Here is a 23,886-nt window from a genome sequence, read left to right on the forward strand (position 1 = left end):
CTGAAAGGCAGTGACTGGGAAAGAAGATTTAGAAGAGCAAACTGCAGAGTTAAAAAGAGGACACAGAGAAAAGTATGCCAGAAAGACTTCCTACCAATCAGCCTTACCTGAAAAGTAGAATGGACTCCTTCCAGGTAGTTTGAGGCTTGTGCCCCGATCACTAATAGGATTCTTTCCAAATCTGAAATTCTCTGCCTATTTAAAAAGCAGGCCACAACAATGGAATATCTTTAGTCTTTAAGAGGGACACTGCCAACACAGAGTTTTTTAAGCAGTGATGGAGAGGGAGCACAGCAGATAGACAGCTCTCTATGATGACAAAAAGGTACCCATCCACACAGGGAGGAAAAGTTTTGAGGCAGTTGGTTGGCTCGTTGGGTAGAACGCTGGGGCTGGAGTCAGGAAGCCCTGAGTTCAAAGCTGACCTCAGACTCAGACTAGATGCACGGGCAAGCATTTGGGCAAATCATTTAACCTCTGCCTTGGTCTGCTGGAGAAGTGGCCAATCACTCCAGTATCTTTGCCAAGAAAATGCTAAAGGCAGGATGAATATACTGGTGTCCATAGAGTCATCCAAGTATTGGCCACGACTGAACAACAACAAGGGGAAGCTTCTCCAGTAAAATTCCCCCTACAGATGAAACAATAAATCTGAAAATGTACCAAATTTATACTTATCCAGTCAAATTCTCTCATTCAATGCCCCCAAACAGATAAAAAAGTTTATCTGAAAAAGCACCAAATTTGTGCTTATCTAGCCATATTCTCTCATCCAATGCCCCTGCCAACAACAGGGGCTCAAGCATCCTTGAGCTGGTTACCATGGGTATGACATATATTCTAAGTCTTATGAATAACTCCTAAACTTAAATGATTCAATATAGACACAATGTTATCTTTGGTTTTGTGCCCTCTTCATAGTTAGGTTCAAATAATGCATATAGTACACAATTGTTCTTGAACAAATGACTGAAAGGCACATACTACTATTGGTATTTTAAAAATCATGTATAAGTGTTTATCTGATGATAAGGAACTGTATGAAGAAGGCTATGTAGGTGTATGGCAAACACTACCTCCTGAGGTGGGCTGGACCAACCCTACAGAAGTTGAAATCCAGATTCAACATAATTGGTAAAAGTGCATAAAATGAAGGAGAACTACATATTTAACATGATGTTCTACCCAGGAAAATTTGATTCAATTTATATTTGCATTGAACTTGTAATATAAGAAGTATCATTATTTTTAAATGAATGAAGAATATTATCTTACCTTGCATTTTTTAGTTGAAGATCTTCAGGTAACAGTATTCTAACATGAAAGTCCCTCCCCTGTGAAAAACATTCAAATATTATAATTAAGTTTATAAACTTCATTTTCATTTAGTTAATTTTGAGAAAATAAGTTAAATTACCACATATACTTAAAGTTCTGTATTCTCAGAAAAAATATGGAAAATAAATTTTCTTCTGCTACTCTGAAAAATCAGGAAGGGAAAAACAACTATAAACTATGAATATGGTTGATTTAAAGAGAAATTAAGTCCTCCTTATCTATCTTGATGTATAATAATACCTATATATAAATGTCACATTTACAAGATTTTAGACAGACTAAACAAGGGAGACACAGACATGAAAAGGAAGAATAAAAACAATAATCCAATGTTCAATAATCAAAACATAAATTACTTAGTTAAAAACTCCCTGTATGATTAAAAAATATGGCAGAATGAGCCTTAGGTGAAAACCTAACATTATATTTCACAATATATTTTAAATAAATATATGACTTTAATATTAAAGAGTATTAAAAATTTTAAAAAGAAGTAGGTCCTATACCTTTCACAGCTATGGGCTAGAGAGATATTTTTAACCAAATAAGAGATAAAAGGCTATTACAAAAGATAAATTAGGTAATTTTAATTACATGAAACAAAAGCTTCTACATAAATAAAATTACAGCACCAAGGATAAAAAAAGAAGCAGTTAAATGAGAAAATTATTTGTATCAAAATTCTCTGATAAGGATTTGGTATCTAAGGTATATAAAGAAGTTCAGGAGAGCATTCTGATGAGAAATATACCCCAAGGTAGCTAGCCATTGATAAGAATAAAGTTTCTACATACACCAAAATATTTATGGCAACACTTTTTTGTAACAATAAAGAATTGGAAATAAAATAGATGCCACTGGGGCATCTAGGAAGATAGGGCAGTTAGATAGTTCAGTGGATAGAGCACCAGACTTGGAGTCAGAAAGGTCCAAGTTCAAATCTGGCCTCACACATGTATTACCTAGTGACACTGGGAAAGTCACTTAATCCTTATTTGTAAATAAAGTGGGAATATACTGTTTAAGAAAATGGCATACTGCTCCAGTATCTCTGCCAAGAAAATTCCATGAACAAAAGTCCATGAGATCGCATAGGGTCAGACATGACAGAATAACAAAGATGCCACTGATTGGGGAAAGGCAAAACAAATTGTGGTAAATGAACGTATGCTATATGAAATTGTGTGCAATACATACAAAGAACATGAAAGATCTACTTGAACTTTTTGTCTTTTTTCAAAGCCAAAAAAACAACCTATACAAAGACTACAATAATAGAATGGAAAGAAACACACACAAATCAAAAATGAATACTGCAAAATTTTAAACAAGCATGCCTCAAAAGAAGAGATTTGGGAAGACATTCCTAATCCATCTTTTTTTTTTTTTTTTTTGATGTTTTTGATCTTTTTAATGTACTGAGCAAGTTTGCTGATTTTTTTCCTCTTTTTGGGGGGGTGGGGGTAGGGAGTGGGGGAGGTCTTTCAAAAACTACTACTTGTTCTATGGATGGCTCTCTGGGAGGAAGAAAGAGATCAGGAAGATTACTAGGGAAAATTGATAATGCACAGAAGACATTAATAAAAAAAATTTAGAGGCTTTTAAAACTGAATTCAATTTTAAAAGCATGTAAAAATTAATTATATAAGAAAAATATTCCAATTGATTTTTATAACCCTTTAAAATTTGATTTTTAGTTATATTATTAGAATATTATTGGAATATATATTTTATTATTGCAACATCATTGGGAAAAATGTATTCTTTTTAAAAATCACTCTTTGGAGTTTTCAAAGTTTTAAACTAAACAATAAAATAAACTGTCTGTGTTCAAACATGATTTACATCATAAATAAAACACTCAAAAGTCAGAAGTAACAAAACAAAATTATAAATCACTCCTCCTTCCTTTCTCTGAAACATAAAAATTCATATTATCTCAAAGTACAATATTGTATTTCTTGCTATTTGGCTGCTTATGATCTTAGAGACTTTTTTAAAAGGCAATGTTTGTCAGAATCTTCCCATTCTCATTAGGAAGTAGTATCACAGACACTCTAAGATACAGTGGTGTTTATTTTTAACAAGAAACATACCCGCAGTCACAGGAAATACAAGAAAATGGCTAACATCAATCTAAGGAAGAAATTAAAGGAGGGTTATTTCTCATGGGAAACTAATTCATCAAAAAAGTAAATTCCTTTTAGAAAAAGCAGTTGCTTTTAATATACTATGCCAAAAGATGACAGCATAATATAGAAATACATAGGCAAGGTTCATATTTTCAACTTGCTAGCTAGTTTTAAGGGAGAAATATAAAATATTCTTAGTTATGTAAACCAAACATGCAAGTGACAGCAGATTTATAAGAAATATTCACTGATGCTTCCAGGCTACTATTATACCAACATCATTCACCAATCTTTCTCCTCTTTTGAAGTTCAAAGCATGATTCTATTACATTCTCTCTATCATCACTACACTGCAGTCTACAAACCTCAACTATGTTTGACAAACATCATTATTTCACTACCTGACTCATATTCTCTCTCTCCATCTCATCTCCTGCCATCATACCAAGTTACAACAGCATCCATGCTGATGGCTCTTCTCACAGTTTCTTATTTTCAACTCCAGTGACTCCACTTACTACTGAATCTGAGAAACTCATAGCTGGGGGCAGGGAAGAACCTCAGGTTATCTAGTTCAGTACATAAAAGAATGAGATGTTCTAACACATGCACACTAAATAGTCATTCAGTCTTTCTTTGAAGCTTGTATATTGACAGGCCAATCAAGTACTAATTAAGCACTTTCTATTTGCCAGTTACTTTACAGAATACAAAGAAAGGACAAAATACAATTAATCCCTGCCCTCAAGGAGCTCACACTAATAGAGGCAATATGTAAATAACTGTACTATACATACATGATACATGCAATGCAAATGCAAGGCAAGCTCAGAGTGAAGTCACTAGCAATTGGGGGATGAAGAGAGGGGAGGGGTGCTTATGCAGAAATTGAGTCTCAAAGGAAACTAGAGATGCCAAGAGACATAAGTGAAAAGGGACGTTCAGACATTGAACACAGACAGTGTAAAGACAGGAGATGGGACTTCTTGTCCTTTGAAGTAAAGGGTAAGAAGACTTGAGGGATAGGAAGAGGCCAGATTATGAAAAGTTTTAAATGTTAAAGTGGGGATTTACATTTTATCCTATGAGTAATGTTATGCCACAGTTTTCTTTAACTGTCCTGACTCAGTTTCCCTGCACTAGTTTCCCTTGTCTCAGTTTCCTTAACTGTTCTGTCTCAATCTTTTTAGTTGTAAATCCCCCTCTGACCCAGTAAGACTGGGGACTATTTGTTCAAAGGTTATAAATTAGCAAGATAAACAAGAGAGTAGGCCTCCTGACTCTTTTCTGTCCTCAAGGATTTATAATATCCCTCTAAAATATTTCAAGATCTCTCATTGATATCTTTACTTCTTTGTATTCAGACATCCTGTCTCTGGGTTTTCTAGGATTTATGGCCTCCCTATCCTGAGAGAGGTTTTCCCTCACTTCTTACCCCTTCCTTTGTTTAGAGAAAAGGTATTTAAGAAGTTGGGGTTCCTCCATTCATTGCTGGAAGCTGGTGGCTGTTGGCTGTATGCTGGACGCTGGATTCTTTGAGATGACAGTCTCCTCCAGCCCTGGGACTAACATGGATTCCTTGGTCCCAGTATATCCTTATCTCTGTCTGATTGGATAATTTGAGATGAGAATCCTGTCCAGTCAATCTTATTCTGCCATTAATAAAATATTATAAACTCTCTAATCTCTCTCCTGCTTCAGTTTCTCCAGCATTACAGTAAGAATAAGAGTTTACAGAGTAAGATGATATGTCTATCAGAAAAATCACATTGGCAGCAGAGTAGAAGACGGGGAATAGAGGAAGCTGAACAAAGGACAGGTTGCATGGCTGGCGGGGGGGGGGGGGGGATGGAGCAAGGGAGGGGTGGCTTTGTGTGTAGAAAAAGGGATGTATATGAGAGAGATGCTGAGAAGGCAACAAAGACTCAACAACAGATGATATATGAGGAATGAGATGAGAGAAGTGAAGGAGGACAGCTCCTTTGTGAGTCTGTGTGATGGCAATGATAGTGGCGGCATTAATAGGAAAGTTAAGAAAAGGAGAGGGCTGAGAAGTCAGGAGGAAGAAGATAATGAAAATATTTTAGATAGGTTGATTTTTATATGCCTAGAGGCTATCCAATTTGAGACATCTAAAAGATATAATACAAGCCTGGAACTCAAGAGATTTTTAGGGTTAGATACAGAAATCTGAAAATCATCTACACAGTGAGGAAATTGAACCAGCAAGGACTGATAAAATCACCAACTGAAATAATACAGAGGGTAAAGAGATTTAAAGACTCGAGGGGAACACCTATAATTAATAGGCACAAGTTGGACCAAAATACAATAGAGAAGTCCAAGAAGAAGTGATCTTTGGAGAACCAGGAGAAAATAGTTCTGTCAAAACCTAGAGAGAAGAGAGTATTAAGAACAAGAAGGTGATCAACAATAGCAAAGGACCTTAATTTATATAATTCTAACAAAAATGAATAAATAAGAAAGAAGTTAGAACCTAAATAGAAATTTAGAAAAAATAAATATAATAAAGAACTGGTGATTATTAAATGGAAATAGAAAGAAGTATAAATATTTTCAGTTATACAAGACATCTTTATAAAAATGACTTTTGTCTCAGGACATAAAATTCTCACAAATAAATGAAGAAAAGCAGAAATATTGTACACATCTTTTATAGACGGTAATGCAAAAATGATTATATTTAATAAAGAACCATTGGGGAAAATATTTTTTAAAAATCAGCTGGGAGACTAAATGAGTTTATGTAAAAGAATTGGTGGATCAAAGAATTATATGACAGATAATTTCCTTACATATATTTGAATGTAACGGGAAACTGTGGATTTCCCAAGAATAGTCATTTGATAATCTGAAGGGAATCCCAAAACCTAAAACATCAATTCCAGATCCAATTTCAAGGGTCTGTTAATCATTAAGGTTCTGGGAAAGAGAAAAAAAGACCTGCTCCTCTAGTAGACATATCTGATCTCCTAGACCTTTACTTTACTTAACTTAACTTAACTTTACTTAACTAGTTGAAGCTAACTAATTAATGAATTAGAGACATTCTAAGGGATCTATAAACTGAATAATCTCTATTTGTTGAGAAAGCCTGAGGTAAACCAAGTCTCCTTGATTATCCTAGTTTAATGGATTACTTATATAAATTAAGGTCCTTTGCTATTGTTGATCACCTTCTTGTTCTTAATACTCTCTTCTCTCTAGGTTTTGACAGAACTATTTTCTCCTGGTTCTCCAAAGATCACTTCTTCTCGGACTTCTCTATTGTATTTTGGTCCAATCTTTGTGAGGGGATTATATGGTTTCTTATAAAAGAACCAATAAAATGGAGAAATCATTAACTAATTTGATTAAAAAGAATGCCAAATCCCTAGTAAATAAAAAGAAAATTTACAAAAAAAAAAGAATATGAAATAAAGGATGTTATTATGAACTATTTTACCCAATTATACATCAAAAAAGATAGCAATTTTAATAAAATACATATTTATTAAAACATAAAATACTCAAATTAACAAAACAAGAAATAACATTTAACATCCCAATAACTGAGAACAAAGTTAAAAAAACCATAAATGAACTTCCAAATAAAAAATTCCAGAACCAGATAGATTTCATAAGTGAATTTTATCAATTATTTAAATAATTATTAATTCTGTTACTTCAATTGTTTACCAAAAAAAAAAAAAAAAAGGATACAATAAAATTCCTTCTGTGACACTGCTAAAATCCTGATACATAAACCAGCAGTACTAGATCTCAAATTATACTACAAAATAATAATATTTTAGTACTGATTAAAAAAAAACAGCAGAGAAATCAATAATGGAACAGATTAGGTATAAAACATATATTAGTTATAATGCTAATACCCTAGTATTTGATAAATATGAAGACTCAAGACGTCAACTTATTGATGTAAGGAAGGCAGGAATAAGAAATAAACACTTATATATAGCATCTACTATGTGCTAGGCACTGTGCTAAACACTTTAAAATATTATCTCATTTGATCTTCATAAAATTCCTTCAAAGTGGGTATTGTTATCCCCATTTTACAGTTGAAGAAAGTGGGGCAAACAGTGTTAAGTGATTTGCCCAGGATCACAGCACTAGTAAGTGTCTGAGGACAGTTTTGTACCTTTCCTGACTCCAAGCCCAGGACTGTACCCACTGTCCCGTCTAGAAGCCTCAGGACTCATTCTCTGACAAAACCTGAGACACCTGGACAGATGGAAGAAAGAAATTCGATTTATACCATCATCTCACATTTATACCAAATGAGGATGTGACTTGGTTATAAAAGATCAAATCATAATAAAATCAAAGAAACAGCAAAATTTCTTATCAGAAGATCTAGGAATAAGAGAAAAATTCATGACTATCAGTAGGAATAGAAAGGATCACGAAAGATTTTTTTTTTTGATTACATAACATTAAAAATGTTTTGCACAAACAAATCTAAAAAGTTAATATTAAAAGGGAAATAATTAACTGGAGGAAAAAGTCTTTGTAGCAAATTTCCCTGACAAAGATCTCACTTCTAAGACACATAAAGAACTGATTTAAATTTGTAAGAAAAAGAACAATTCTACAGTTGTTAAATGGCTTAAGGAGATGGATTCACAGTTCTCTAAGAAAGAAATAGCCTAAATCACTAAGAGAAATGCAAATTAAAGCAATTTTGAGTTTCCATCTTATAACCATCAGAATGGTGAAGATGACAAAAACAGAAAATGATAAATGTTGGAGGGGCTGAGGGAAATCAGGCACATTGTTGCACAGCTGGAAAGCAATCTGGAACCACACACAAAATTACAAAAATAGTATATAACTCTTGGGTATAGGACTAGTAGTGCATGTTCTATTCCCTTTAGGTATATACCCAAAAGTGAACAGAGAAAAAGGAAAAGGTCCTACATGTATAAAAATATTTATAGCAGCTCTTTCAGTGATGGCAAAAAATGACTGAATAAGTTGTGAATGTGATTGTGCTGTAACAAAGGAGCAAATAATGATTTCAAGAGACAGAAAATCTAATATTGACTGATGCAGAGTAAAGTAGGCCAGAATGCTTTTTACTGTGACTTCACTTATGAAATCAACAATTTGATAATCCAGCCTACAGTACTTTAAATCAAGGGATAATATATTCTTAAATAACTATGTCACACATCTATATTCATTTTTGCTTGCTTCTTTGAACATGGCTTCTAATTTAGTTTATGAGTTCTCTACACATAAACATTTCTTTTTTACTACCTGTGAGACCCTGAGGAATACTACCCCAACCTAAGAGGTAGGGCTCTACCAAGGATGCCTAAGAAGTGTTATTTTGACCCTATGGTGCATATCCATAATTTCATCCATGGGACTACTATATATGAATAAGCATTTAAAAAAAAAAAAGCCCATTACATAAGCATTTTCCAAGATTCTTTTACAATACTTCGTCAATTGGCTAATTCATCTATGCCCATGGCTTCAACTATTTAAGTACATGATTTAAAAATCTATATACTCTATTAACCTTTATCTTTAGTCCTAATTCCACATTTCCTTTTTTTTATTTATATTTGTTAAAATGCATTATTTTTTCCTCTTCTTGTTCCCCTAATATAACAATTGAAAAGAAAAAAACTCAAAATAAATACACATAAAGGACAGCTATGTGGTGCAGTGGATAGAGCACCAGCCCTGAAGTCAGGAGGACCTGAGTTCAAATGTGACTGTAGACACTTAACACTTTCTGGCTGTGTGACCCTGGGCAAGTCACTTAACCCCAATTGCCTCAGCAAAAATAAATAAATAAAATGCACATACTTGCGATACAAATTTCCACATACAAATCTTTACGTATGACTCATTCTATATGTCTATCATCTGTGACAAGAAGTTAGTAGCATGATCATGTTCAGATCTCTGGACTCAAGGTTTTATCATTACATTAATGAGAGTTCTAAAGTCTCTCAAGGAGAAGCTAGGTGTGAGTGCCGAGCCTGAAGCCAAGAAGACTCATCTTTCTGAGTTCAAATTTAGTCTCAGACACTTCCTAGCTGTGACCTGTCTGACTCAGTTTCCTCATCTGTAAATGAGATGGAGAAGAAAATTACAAACTACTCCCAAAATCGTCAAGAAAACTTCAAAGGGACGATAAAAAATCAGACATAACTGAAATGACTCAACAACAGTCTCTTGAAGTTGATTTTCTTTATACTGTTTTTTTTTTCCTCGAGTAAACTGTTCCACCAGTTCTGCTCATTTCATTCTGCATCACATTATATAAAGGCTTTCCCACTTTCTTTTGAAACAGTCCATTTCGTCATGTCTTTATGGAATAATAACATTCCATTAATTCATATATCATAATTTGTATAGCCATTCTAGTTTTTTAGTCCCACATTTCCAACAGAGCACTTCTCCACTTACAGAGATATTCATACCCTTATCATTTCTCTCCTAGACTATTCCATATAGCCTCCTAATTATATGCTATAGAGTCCCATGAAGCAGGAAGACCTTCCTGCCTCAAATCTTTACCCTCCACAACCTATTCTCCACAAAGAAGACAAAATGATTTTCCTAAAGCACAGGATCTGATTCTGTCATCCCCCTGCTTAACAAACTCAGTGGCTCTGTGTTGTCTACAGAATCTAATATAAATCCTTCTGCTCAGCATTTATTCGCTTTAAAACTTGATCCTTTCCTAGTTTTCTAGTCCTCTTAAAAAGTATTCTTCTCCTAACTCTGGAATTCAACCACATTCACTCCTCCCTTTCCACTGGTGAATTCTTTGGTTTCCTTCAGTCTCAGGTCAAGTGCCAAGTTTTATATGAAGCTTTTCCTGATTCCATCCCTCACGTACATCTCTGTTGTTAGTACCTTCCCTCACATAGTCACCTTTTATTCATATTGTATGTTGTGTATATATGTTTTATACATTTATGTTATCTCTTACATTTGAATGTAGGTCTCTGGGGACAGGGATTATTTCACTTTTTTTCTCTGTGTTCCTTGACACACAGAAAGAGCTTAATAAATGTTATGCCAAAGTTCTCTTTTATTATCCTGCTTTGGTTTCCCTAATTGTTCTGCTCAATCAACCCTCCCTCCTAATCATGCTGATCCAGATAAGGAGAAAGACCTTCTATTTTAGGCATGTAATCCCAATTATCAGATATCCCCCATGCCTCCCCTCACCCCATCAGAACTGGATTGTCAGAGTCCCGTTCCCACTCTCAGTACCCTGATTCGGTCCCTCGCTCTACCCCCTGAGGCTGAGCCACGTGTATATATGTCATTGAGAACTCACATTGTTTACTGGATTCTTGGAGACGATAGTCTTATTCAGCCCTGGGACCAAACCATGGATCTCTCCCTTTTAAATAAATTATTAAATACTCTCTAGTCTCTCTATCTTGTCTCAGTTTCTCTGGCATTATATTTTGGAGGCTTCCCACTATGATGTTAGAAAATGAGGGCTGGATTAGAGAAGAGAGACATTCGGGTCTCTGCTTTGGGCCTCAGGGCTGCTGGGGATCTGGGTTCTTTACTTGGAGAGGCAGGTCCTCTGGCTTTTTTCCAGAGCCTCTAGGAAAAAAAGCAGTTTCCAGCCACAACTATGCTAAAGCCCGACAGTGGACACTCCATTTCGGCCACAAGAGAATAAGTCTGAATGTCTTAAGACCTGTTCTGTGCTATCTCTCTGTGCTAGCATCTGGATTCTAAGAATAATGAAAGGCTGAGAGACATAAATTCTGAGAGTAGGGCCCTCTGGACACAGGGGGCACTATCTGGTATCTAAGACACATCTGGTTCTGTGTGCCAGTTGGCACAACTCTAGGCATTCCAGAGTATAAATTTGGGTGTCTTTTTTTAAGATACCATCTGGCAAAAAAAAAAAAAAAAAAAAAAAAAAAAAAGCTCTATTTGGATTCTGGGAGGGAAGACTCTGAAGCTGATAACTTCCCTCAGAACTTCCCTCAGGGCTATTCTTTCCAGATAGCCCCTGGTCTGTGTGTTAAATGTTTTGACTACTGCAGTCTATGTCTGTGTGTTCTGTGTGACTTGTTTGTCCTGTTGGTTCAGAGCTCAGCTAAATTAAGAAATTTGAGAATTGGTTACTTCAATGTTGCAACTGTACTTAGTATAAAATTTGCTTGTGATTTTAAACTTTTAAAAACTGGCACTTGAAGTAGTTTAAATTCAAGTGTGGCTTGGATTGAACTAGCCTAAATAAGGCCTCTGGAGAACAAAGCGAGTTTATGCTAATTGCTTTGAACTCTGGCTGGAGAAACATCTGATTAGGAATTTTAGGAGGGTTTTTAAACTGTGGAAAATAATTTTACTATTGCCTTTGCATGCCAGATTTGTTCTGAGTATTCTTTTGGTCAATTTTAAATTGTGGGAAATAATTTTACTGTTGCCTATGCAGGCTAGATTTAGTTATCTTTGAATGTAAGATCTTAAGAACTTGCTGGAGTGAAGTTCAGTTAACTTATCTGAAAGGGGTCACATGCCTCTAATTAAGTAAAGACAGGTCAGACTTTTCTAAAGGTTTCAACTCTGGCCAAAGTTAGAGCTTAGGAAAAGTGCATTGTGTCCTGATTCCCCCCACTACTTTCTGCTACTTTAAAGGTTGGGTGGAGTAGGGATCTTTTATCTTCAAAGGTCAAGATTAAAGTCACCCCCACTGCCCTCTACTATTTCAACTAGGGAGCACCTAGTTAGCCTGGGGTGAAGTTTAGCTTGACTTCCCTCCCCCTTGCCTCTTTGGAGGTAAAGTGAGAGGAAGGGCATTCATGTGGAATCCCTTCCTCCCCTCCCCCCTTCACTAAGTGTGTTCTAGCCTCTTTCTGCAGAGGCTTGGCTTTGGCAAAAAATTTCAAGAGATGCCCACTTTTAAGTTAATTGACTGATCTATAATTTGGTAGGGCTAGTTCTAAAAGTTTAAAGGATATTTTAAAGAATCTTTCAGATTCTTTTATGTGGAATTGGGTATCCTGTATAAGTTTAATTAACTGTATCCTGAGGTTATGCCCATAATTTAAAGGGCTTCTGAAAATAATAGTTGTTTTTTTTTTTTTTTTGTCCTTTTGAAAATGTTTCTGTTAAATATGAAAGATAACTTGTGAACTTACTGAAACAAATTTATTACTGTTATCAATTCAAGGTTATGGTATTTCTAAAAGTTTAATAGTTTTAAGAACCTCTTAGAGTTTTTTAGGTATTCTATATAGGATATTTTAAGTTTTAATTGATTGTATTGGGTCATCCTGAGATCATTAAAAGGGCCTCTGAAAATATTTTTTGTCCTTTTGAAAATGTTTCTGCTATGGACAATAAGTGATTTGGGATATTTGTCTATGTATTGGGTATTTTTAAAAGCAAACTGATTTGTATGTATAATGTTCACTTATGGAAACATAAATGATATGTTTAAATATGAAAGAAGTAAACTTACTGAGACAAATTCTTACTGTTATAAATATAAGGTTATGGTAAATAACTGTTTAGGATTTATCTGAAACTTCAGCTAATAGAATTTGTTACTGGAAATAAAATTCCTTGGACTTACAGTTAATGCTATTTAGGAGTTTTAAAGCTCCACCCTCTGACAGTGGGACAATTAACTGGAGCAAAAATGAATTAAAGCTATTTTATCTTGTTTTGCTGAAAGTTAAGTTTTAACTGTTTATGTTATAGTTATGTCCCTGCATTTTTTTCCTCCTGTAATTAATTTCTATGATCAGAGCAATGGTCAATAAGAAACTTAATGCAATTCAATTATGACAAACCTTGTTATATCCAATCTGGTTATATGTAATCATTATATCCTGAATACTTGGCAAATGAGTATTTACCCTGGTCATTTTTCTGTTCCTGAATATTTGTGTCTGTGGATATTCAGGTTTTTTTTAAAGGTTTCTAAATAATGAGAAGACAGTACAGTGAGAAACTGCTGGCCAATTCATACTGGCCTCTTCACATTTTATATCAGTTTGTTCTAGCCTTTATTTGTTAGATTTATGTTTTTTTTGTTCTAGATTTTGGTGAAATTACAGGTATTGACTTGCTTCTGGGACCTAGATCAGCTTTGATTGTCAGCACGCCAGGCCACACCACATGTATCTTCTGCATGGATTGAGAGTCTCTTGCCAGTGCCCAGCCTAAAGCAGTTTTGAATGAAATTTTGTCCCTTACCCCATGGGAAATTTAGGAACCCTGATTGGGTCATTTATTACTGTGTGTTTAAAATTTGGGATGGATTTGTTAAAATGGTATAACTATTGGTGTATGTTGGAGGGATTTTTAGGAAACTTACTGTACTAGTCCATTATGTATAGGAATTGTGATTCATTCTTGGGATTTATATGTGGAATGATAATTTGATAATTCCTTTCTGTGAGAGAAAAAAAAGGAGGAAGAAACTGGTTCAAACTGGTTAGGAAATTGGGAAAACTGATGTATTTTTCTTAGGCAATTCTGCCCAACATTAGTTCAGATTGAGTTGGAAATTATTTAAACAGTCCTTTTCGTTTTTACTTCTTGCTTAAAATTTACTGGACTATGATTTGCTGGTTATGTTTTAACTTTGAAATCCCTTATTCTGCTGGAATTGCCCTGGCAGGCTCAGTTTTTTGGGATTATTTTTTAGAAACAACCAGAAATCAGACACCTGTCTTGGGACTGGCTGTCTCTTTCATCTGTTTCTTCACTCTTGTTACCCCAGTTCCTTAATTAGTATTTCAGCATTTTGATATCAGGCCTCTAATAGTTTGGGGTTGCCTGCCTTGGTCTAACTGCGTAATCTGCTCAGAATCCTAATAACAGCTCCTGTTCTATTGAGAGGGGACAGGTGGAGCTACTTCAGGCCCCATTTTCCCCCCTTTGGAATCCCTGACAGACTTGGGGTGCCCCTCTAAGGATGGGCAGCAGGACTGTCTTGAGCATTGCTACTCTCTGTATAAGCAGAGGCTGAGTTAAATGCACAAATGACTACAGACCTAACTCACAGTGAACTGTCCATCTCAAACTGGATTTTCTGGCTGAGATGCTCCCCAACTGCAGAGGAGTTCTGCAACAGGGAGGCCTGTATGTCTCCCTAAATGAGGAATGCTGTTTTTATACTAATGACTCTGGGGTTATCAGGGAGACACTTGCCCTTGCCATAAGTCTTTGCATTTTTCTAGTTTTATTTTGGTTTATTTGCTTTACATACAGTTGGTCAAAATTATGGTGCTAAGATTTTCTAAAGAAAGGTAATTCAATGATTTGAATATTCAGAAGAGAGAGAGTATGGAATATTATGCCACAGTTTGTCTTTTATTGTCCTGACTCAGTTTCCCTAATTATCCTGTCCCAGTCCTGCCTCGGTTTCCCTAATTGTTGTGCTCAACCACCCTTCCCTCCTAATCATGATGATCCAAATAAGGAGAAAGACCTTCTATCTTAGGTGTCATCAGAATTTTGGGTGTCTCTCCCCATTCTGTAATTCCAATTATCAGATATTCCCCCATGCCTCCCCTCACCCTGTCAGAACCGGATTGTCAGAATCCTGTTCCCGCTCTCAGCATCCTGCCTCCGCCCCTGCCTCACTCTGCTCCCTGAGGTTGAGCCATGTGTACATATGTCCTTGAGAACTCATATTGTTGGCTGGATTCTTGGAGACGATAGCCTCATTCAGCCCTGGGACCAAATCATGGATCTACTTGGTCCCAGTAAATCTCTCCCTTTTAAATAAATTATGAAATACTCTCTAGTCTCTATCTTGCTTCAGTTTCTCTGGCATTACACACTAATCTTCTTAAATCATACTTCCATTAAGTCTCTGCCCTACTCAAACCTTCAATTGCTCCCTGAATTTTCCCACTCTGAATAAAGTCAAAATTCTTATTTGTCATTTCAGGCCTTCAATAATCTGCCTTCAATCTTTACCTTTCCAATTTTATTTCTCACTGCTCTCCTTCATGAATTTGATCCTCCATCCAAATTAAATTAATCACCATTCCTCAATTCCTTTTTGTGCTTCCTTTCATGCTTGCCCCCCAAACCTAAAATGCCCTATACCACCATTTCTACTATCTTTGAAATCCCAGTATAAGCCCCTTCCCTGGTAACCTTCTCTATATACCCCCTTGAAATCCCAGTATAAGCCCCTCCGCTGGTGACCTTCTTGATCTACCCCCACCTAAGTCATAAGTATTCATTTTCTCCAATTTTCATACCAGTTTTTAGGCACTTGACACATTGTTATGATTACCAAGATACATAATAGATATTAAGTTATATAAGATATAAATATATTGAGATAAATAATATTAGCTTGTAGAGAAAGACACCTATAGAGATCAAAATAAGTATAAATGACAGATGGAGGTATATATATACATAAACATACATACATACATACATATATATGTATATATATATACACACACATACACACACATATATTTGTGTGTGTGTGTGAGAGAGAGACTGTGACATCAATGACTGTGATGTCATTGGCATATGGAACTTTCAAGAAAAAAAAAAAAAAAAAAAAAAAAAAAAAACTACTACCACTGCAAGTGGACACATTTTCTATGACTTCCAGTTCCAAGGAGTACCCTCTTTCCTCCACACCAAATTGTCTCTCATAAGTTATCTTGTTTTAGAATTATTTGTGCAGACTTTATAATGCCTAATAGACTCTTTGAGGGTAGACCTCATATCTTATTTATCCCAGCACTCTCCACAGAGCGCAGTATACAGCAAGTCTTCACATATCTGTTGAAGTAAACTAATCATCCTGAATTTAATAATTCTGCCTTTTCAGTACACTATTATTAGAAATGATATCACTAACACTTTTTTCCAAAGTAAAACATTTCCATACTATTTATTTTATACAAGAAGACTCAAATAAAAAAAAAGAAAGAAAGAAAGAAAGGAAAAACAGCATGCTTCAGTCTATATTCAATCAAAATCATTTCTTTCTCTGGAGACAGATACTATGTTTCATCATTAGTCCTTTGGAATGGTCTGGCTCATTAATTGCTGAGAATAGCTAAGTCATTCACAATTCTTTACCAAACAATATTGCTGTTGTTACTTTTGATGTTCTGATTCTAACCACTTCACTATGCATCAATTTATTTAAGTTTTTTCCAGGTTTTTCTGAAATCATCCTGCTTGTCATTTATTATAACATAATAATATTCCATTACAATCATAAATCACTGTTTATTTAGCCATTCTCCAATTTCTAGCCACCACAAAAAGACCTACTATAAATATTTTTGTACAAATAGATCATTTTCCCTTTTTTAGACAATTTTGGGATATAGACTTAGCAATGCTATTACTGGATCAAAGCATACACACAATTTTATAGCCAGCCTTTTGGGCATAGTTCCAAATTACTCTCCAGACTTGTTGGATCAGTTCACAACTCCACCACTTTTACCTGAGTATTTATTAGCAACACAGGAGAATAACTCTCTCTCCCCCTTTCTGTCTCTTTTTTCTCCCTTCCCTCCCCAAAAGTCTTAGTGTACTTTTAAGCTTTCTCCACCTAAGTTTCACTTAAATCGTTGGGACACTATAGTTAACTGTTAATATACTAGACAGCTATCTGTTGATATTAATATAGATATAGATATGCATGTATAGGCTTTGTTTAGATATTTTTGATAGGAAGAAGAAATAGTGGAGGTGGGACTGGAACCATGTATTTTTAAATGAAATCGGAGTTATACTTTCTTGAGGAAAAGAATCAGTAAGCATTAGTTTAAGCAGGATAAAAAAAAAGATGAAATTTGAGCAAAGAAAAAGACAAACAGTAATATAATCTTTTCCTTCAACAGTATTAAATGAAAAACAAGAATCAAAACTTCTACAAAAACAATTAATATAAGTTCACTTTACCAGATGGAAATTTTGAACAATCTCCTTTAAAGCAGTTTTTAAAATAGAGGAACACAATTAAATATAACTTATAACCTTTACTTTCATGGTAATATTATAGCACTTTTATTACATTTAAATGGCCTTTAAAAAAATGAAACTAAATGTACTTCTGACCTTTTTAAAAGGTCAAATAACAAGGATTCACTTTTCATTAAAGCACTAAAAGGTATTATGTAGTAACTTAACCTAACTTTATAAGACATACTACACATACAGATAAGAACAATCAGGAATTAGAGTGTTTGTTAAAAATTAGTAAAACTATGATACTACAACAGTTTGTTCCAATACTTGAAAGAAAGAAGATCTCAAACTATTTTAAAGTAAGAAACCAACTCTGCAACTAATTTCCAACCCAAGAAAATTCTCAAAAGCAATACATGGATGACTTTGGATTTGAACACAAATCTTGAGTCCATACAATTCTCTTTGTTTCTTCTGACTCCTTCCCTATGATAATAAGCAGAATATTCAAATTGGTTATATACAAAATCCTCCCCCCCACTCTAGTCTTATACCTAGCATTTATTACCTACAATCAACCACTAATTTGAATACTATTCCTCCATTTTTATCATTCTTGAACACTATCAACCAACCCTGCCCTCCAGGACACTTTTCTCTCCTTATTTCTTTAACACTGCTTTCTCCTGCTCCTCCAAGCTGCAAATGGTTCCTTCTTGGTCTCTTTTGTTTGTTGCTGCACCCCCTCCACCCAAGTATAAGTAAATATCCTCCAAGGTTCGGTCATCAGTTTTCTTTATTTCTTTCTCAGTGCTCTCTAGATGATCTTATCAAGTCTCCTGGGTTCCATTATTATTCCTATATGGATGGACCTCCAAATCTAGCTAGTCTTTATCTCACTCCTGAACTTCAGGCTGTCTCCTGAAACCTTTACTTAGATGTCTCCCATGTATCACAAACTCATCATATTCCATCACAAGCCTCCCCCTTGTCAATTTCTTCCCCCAACTTTCCCACTTCTGTTGAGAACATCAGTATCCTTTCAGTCACTCAGGTTTACAAGTTAGAGTGTTCTGGACTCCTTTTACTCCTTCATCATCCTCCATCTCTGTTGGAATCTTTACAAATTGTTAAGTCATTAGAGTTGATAGAGACAATAATTATCTAATTTAGCATGGTTCAGTATCCTTGATCTAATCTTACAAGATGCTTTGGGCCAGAACCTGAAACAAGGTACTAAGTAGAACTAATTGATACAATGCTTGTGTTCACACCTTTACTCATTGGAGTTCACACGTTTGGGAGATTTCAGGGTTTATATGAGATATCCGAATTCACACCTCCCTTGAAGCTCTTAGGGCCAGAGAGCACTCTGGGAAGAAACCCATAATCCCTCTCTCGTATCCCACAATTCTTCTCTCTCATATAAGAAACAGACAGAGACTCTCAGGACAGAATTCAGCTGAATTACAGAGTGGAGCTGAATTTAGATTGAGAAGGGAGCGTCAAGTGAGTTGCCAGAAGCCCTCTCTGAGTAAGGAGTTTTACTTCGGAACATTGACTGAGTCAGAGAGGAGCACTCTGGGAGATTGAGAGCCAGAAGCCCTCTCTCAGAGGCAAGACAGATTCAACTTGGTGCTGGCTCTGGAGGCTGAAGAAAGTAGAGGCAAGAAGCAAAGGACAAAGCTGCAAGAGCTACTAGAACCAAGCAGAGATAGGCCTCTAAGCTAACCAGGATATACTGGAGGCAATAAAAGATCTGAACTTTTATTACCTGGCTGTGTTTTGGGTGATTATTACTTTCAACTGCGACTAAGGCTGCCTCCAGGAAAACCTCCCGGAGAAACCTGCTCGCTCCCAGAGAGAACCATCATTTACATTATTTTAAAGAAGAAAATCACCACACATCTCCATGCAAACAGTTGCTGAAGCTTGTTGATCCTACCTCCACATCTTTAACATCCATTCCTTTCTCTTTAATCTCACAGCTTTTACAAATTCATGCCCTTCTCACCCTCCCAAACTCCAGTCCCATCCTTCTCATGCTGTTGTGCCACAGTTCTCCTTTATTGTCCTCAGTTTCCCTAGTTATCCTGACTCAGTTTCTCTAAATTGTCCTGCTCAATCCTGCAGAAACCACCCCTTCCTCTTAATCATCAGAATATTTGATAAAGATAAAAGATCTTATATTTTAGAATATCAGAATGCCTCTCCCCATCCCAAGCTATCAGAATATCAGATATCATCTTATCAAGATGCCTCTCCCCATCTCCGGGGTGCCTCCCCCCATTATGTTATCTCCGGTGCCTTCCCCCCACCCTGTCAGAGTCCCATTCCCACTCTTAACACTCTGACTCCACCCCTGCCTTGGTCTATCCTGTGTCTGAGCAATGTGTATATATGTCATAGAGAACTCACACTGTTTGCTGGATTCTTGGAAACTATAGTCTCATTCAGCCCTGGAACCAAACCATGGATCCATTTGGTCCCAGTATATCTCTCCCTTTCAAATAAAATATTAAATACTCTCTAATCTCTATCTTGCCTCAGTTTCTCCAGCATTACAACCCATCCTTTATAAAAACCGTCAAACTGATATTCCTAATGCAGAGACCTGACAATGTAATCCTTCTTGAAGAGCTTTCTATTGCTTCTAACTATAAAATCTTTACTTTGGCATCCTTTCTCAATGGGCTCCTGCCCACCTCTCCAGTCTTATTTCATGTTCTTCCTCCTCAGGTACTCTCCATTTCTAGCAAATGAGCTAGATAGTCTTTCCTTGGAACTGTATTTCATCTCCTGCCTTAGTGCTTTTACATGTGGTCTTCCTAGAGTGCATTCTCTTCTTAGCTATATCTGTACAATACCTTAATTCTTCCACAGTACAATTCAGGGCCATTTCCTACACAGGGCCATTTCCTACACAGGCCCTTGCTGATTCAACTCAGTTCCGCATACTCTGAAATTACTTTGTAAATTCTATTTTCCTACTTATGGACATGCTATATCCTCCTCTGTAGCTGAGAGGAAGGACTGATTCTTTTGTGTTTGTTTTTTATATAGTACATGAACATGGCAGAAACTTAATAAGTTTTTGTTGGATTGAAATATTTATTTAGTAAAATATTTACCTAGGCACCATGGGAGATGGACAGGGAGTTTACAACTTAGTAGGGCAAAGAACATACATACAAATAACCAAAATGCAAAGCAAACACTAGAAGACAGGTATTAACAAAGAGCTATCTAGGTTCAGAGGAAGAAGAGATCACTTCTGCTGGAAGGGGATCAGATACTGGAGGGTGTAATATTAAAACCAGACCACAAACTACAATGTGATGCCACTTTCAATTCCTAAAATTAGCACAAAATCCTGACTTTTAGAGTGATACTTTGATGAGGACAATATAACCTCACCCAGAAGAGCATCTATATTCCCTGGGAAAGACTCTGTTCCCACAGTTATGCACCTTTTGGATGCAAAACTTACATTCCCTGGGAAAGACTCTTTTCCCACACCCTATCTCAAGTATGTTCCTTTCGGATGCAAAACCCAAATTGTTTTGTTTCTGTATAAAAAGTAAGCCCAAGAAAATGTCTCGTGGCAATTCTTTGACATTTCCCACCAAGTGAACATCTTGGTGTCTCTCAAGTGCCTTCTCTTATCATAGCCTTTTGTGTAGCGTTTCTCGCTGTGAACCAGCCCTAGCTTGGTGTTCTGGAGAACTAGGAGACCAACCCATATTCCTGCCACGATCCATACCTCATCACCTTCTTAAATAATAAAAGTGAGAAAAATACCATTACCAAAATGATTATTTTTATTTACTATTTTAAATTATTATTATAAAACTATCATTTAGTTTTTATAACATGTGAGGTGTTATTATTAGCCTATGGAGAAATTAAGGATAAGGAGGTGGACTTGCCTAAAAGCTCCTCAGGGTCTCTGAGGCAGTATTCAAATTCAGCTTTTCTTGGTAAGTTCAATGTTCTATCTACTATGAAATAGTAGTCCATATGAAATTATTACTAACACTTGTACCCAATCACAAAATTGCAAAATCTCAGAAATGAAGGAGCTGTCAAAAGTATTCAAGCAGGAATACCCTTTACAATATGTTTATGACACAATATCAAAAGGATATACAATGGATAGCACATACTTTAAACTTAATAAATGCTTAAGGGGGGAATTGTCTAAGTCCATAAGCCAAAAGAGCTATCTATCCTATTTGTAAGAGTAGATAAAAAGGGCAGTTAATAAATCTTGGACTTGGATATTATTTCATATTTTATATTGGGATAGCTAAATGATGCAATGGATAGAGTACACTAAGTTTAGAATCAGAAAGGTCTGCGTTCAAATGCAACTCATTCATTTACTAGACATTTGACTCCAAGCAAGTAATTTAAATCTGTTTGCTTCAGTTTCTCATTTGTAAAATTAACTGGAAAAGGACATGGCAAACAATTCCAGTATCTTTGTCAGGAAAACCCCAAATGGGGTCATGAAGAGTTGGACACAAATTAACAACAATAAACAGGTTATAATAGCTCACATCTGTATAACACTAAACTCTCTAAAGACATTATTAAACCTCACAACTATGATAATAACAATAATAGCTTTTATACTGCTTTAAAGATTTAACAGTGCTTCCCATGCTATCTCATTTGATCTACCTAGAAGGTAGGCACTATTATTATCATCCTCACTTTATAGTTGAGGAAACCGAGGCAAAGAGATTAAAAGCACTTACTCCAAAGTCCTACAAGTCTCAGGACTTTCTAACTCCTAGTCTAGTGTTTTGCCTCACAGAACTTGCTTCACATGGTTGTTGTAAGGGTCGTTTGAAATATTTGTCAATGGCTTAGCTCATCGTCTGGCATATAATAGTGCCTAATAAAGGTTTGTTCCCTTCCCTAGATTTTTAATAAGCTCCTAGAATGATCATTCATTCATGAATTCATTTACGTGTGTTTCTCTTTGTAACCCCAGCATAAGGCTCAATGCCTGGCACACAGCTGGTGTTTAATAAATGCTCGTTCCCTTTCCTAAACGAGAGAGCAGTTTATTTATTTGTGTGTTTTTCTCCGTAACCCCAGTGCCCTACACAGTTCTTGGCACTTTTTAATTAATGTTGATTGTTGCCATTTAATGGATAAAAAACCTGGGGCATTGACAGGTTAAGTGATTGGTCTGGGACAAGAGGCTGTCCAAACTGCAAGTCCAGGGCTCTTCGTGTGCTACTTACTATAAGCAGTTTCTTTTCCTGCTCGCAATGCATCAGAAGCCGAGCTAGAGGTAACATCTAATGGGAAAGAGGGCGGGAGGAGGCGTGGAGGAGAGGTAGCCCCGCCCCTTGGAACCTTCCGCTGGTTCTGACGTCACCGCCTCGCGCCGCACCGCCCCGGCATCCCGCGCGCGCCTGGCTAGGCTCCCTCCCAGCAGTGACGGGGCACTGATCACCCGCTGCGGGCCGTTCACAAAAGTGAACTCTCAACTCCTTAATGTCCCCGGCACAAACTCAGGAAGTCCTTTCTTCCCTGCTCACTGCACTTCTCCATCCCTGAGCCCCTCCAGGTGCCCCAGGGACCAGTTCCCAAGGAGGGGTTACCTGAGCTGAAATAAATCCCTCGTAAATGGTTTTCTCCAGGTTCTGGGGAAGGAGAAGCGGGCATTGCCGCAACAAAGCCGCTTCGGCTGCTGCCATGCCGGCCTACCCCGGTTCAAGCTTTCCAGGAGTCGGCGGGACGTTTGAATACGCTTTCCGCGCCTCTGCGCGCCCGTTTCCCGCGCATGCGCAGTGACTAAGGAGAAGTTTCTGCAGCTTTTGCCGCCAATACCGCCGCAACTCTCATTATGTAAGATCCTGGAGCAGGGACTTTGTGGCTTGGAGATTAGAGCTCTCCCGCTTCTTAGCCCAGCACTACTTTCGGTCGTAATCAGTCACAATGGGCAATTTGGTGCTGAGGGTGAAAAACTGCGATAATTTCAGAAGTTTGAGGGGGCGGGGCTGAGGGGATGGAATAGAGGATCCACTACATTAGGTTCAGTAATCCCACAACTAACTCCCCAGTCTGTGGATGTGGCACAATTTTCACTCATAATCATGCTGTAGAGCAGTGCTGAGAAATTCAAATAGAAATGAGAGGCCACTGAATTGAACATAAGAATCTGTTTCCACATAGTGACTTAGAAAAACATATATTAACATATTAGCTAGGTTCTTTTGTATTTTTACCTCTTTTTTTGGTTAAATATTTTCCAAATACAATTTTATTCTACTTCAAATCCGCTGTAGAAGAATCATGGATGGAATAGTATCTGGAACCCTGACCTGGTCAGGAATACTTGATTTAAGATCCCAACACAAACACTTAATATGTATGTGGTCAAATCACTTAACTTCTTTCTCACTTTTCTCATCTGTAAAATGAGGAAATTGGACTCAGTGGACTTTTATTTCTC

The 23,886-nt window shown here is 36.5% G+C and overlaps 1 protein-coding gene across 2 annotated transcripts in view; it reads right to left on the minus strand.

Annotated features, from left to right (window-relative positions):
- FANCL (FA complementation group L) overlaps positions 1-23,194 on the minus strand; it is a 79,760-nt gene extending 56,566 nt beyond the window's left edge. For both annotated transcript variants that reach the window (XM_051975321.1, XM_051975320.1), the window contains exons 1-2: positions 23,033-23,194; positions 1,276-1,334 (exon numbers count right to left, since the gene is read on the minus strand). In XM_051975321.1, the coding sequence (XP_051831281.1) occupies positions 1,276-1,334; positions 23,033-23,128 (155 nt within the window). In that variant the 5' untranslated portion in view covers positions 23,129-23,194. The remainder of the gene's footprint in view (positions 1-1,275; positions 1,335-23,032) is intronic.
- Between the last annotated feature and the right edge of the window lie 692 nt (positions 23,195-23,886).

The sequence above is a fragment of the Antechinus flavipes genome, chromosome 2 (assembly GCF_016432865.1).
Source record: "Antechinus flavipes isolate AdamAnt ecotype Samford, QLD, Australia chromosome 2, AdamAnt_v2, whole genome shotgun sequence".
Classification (NCBI taxonomy): domain Eukaryota; kingdom Metazoa; phylum Chordata; class Mammalia; order Dasyuromorphia; family Dasyuridae; genus Antechinus; species Antechinus flavipes.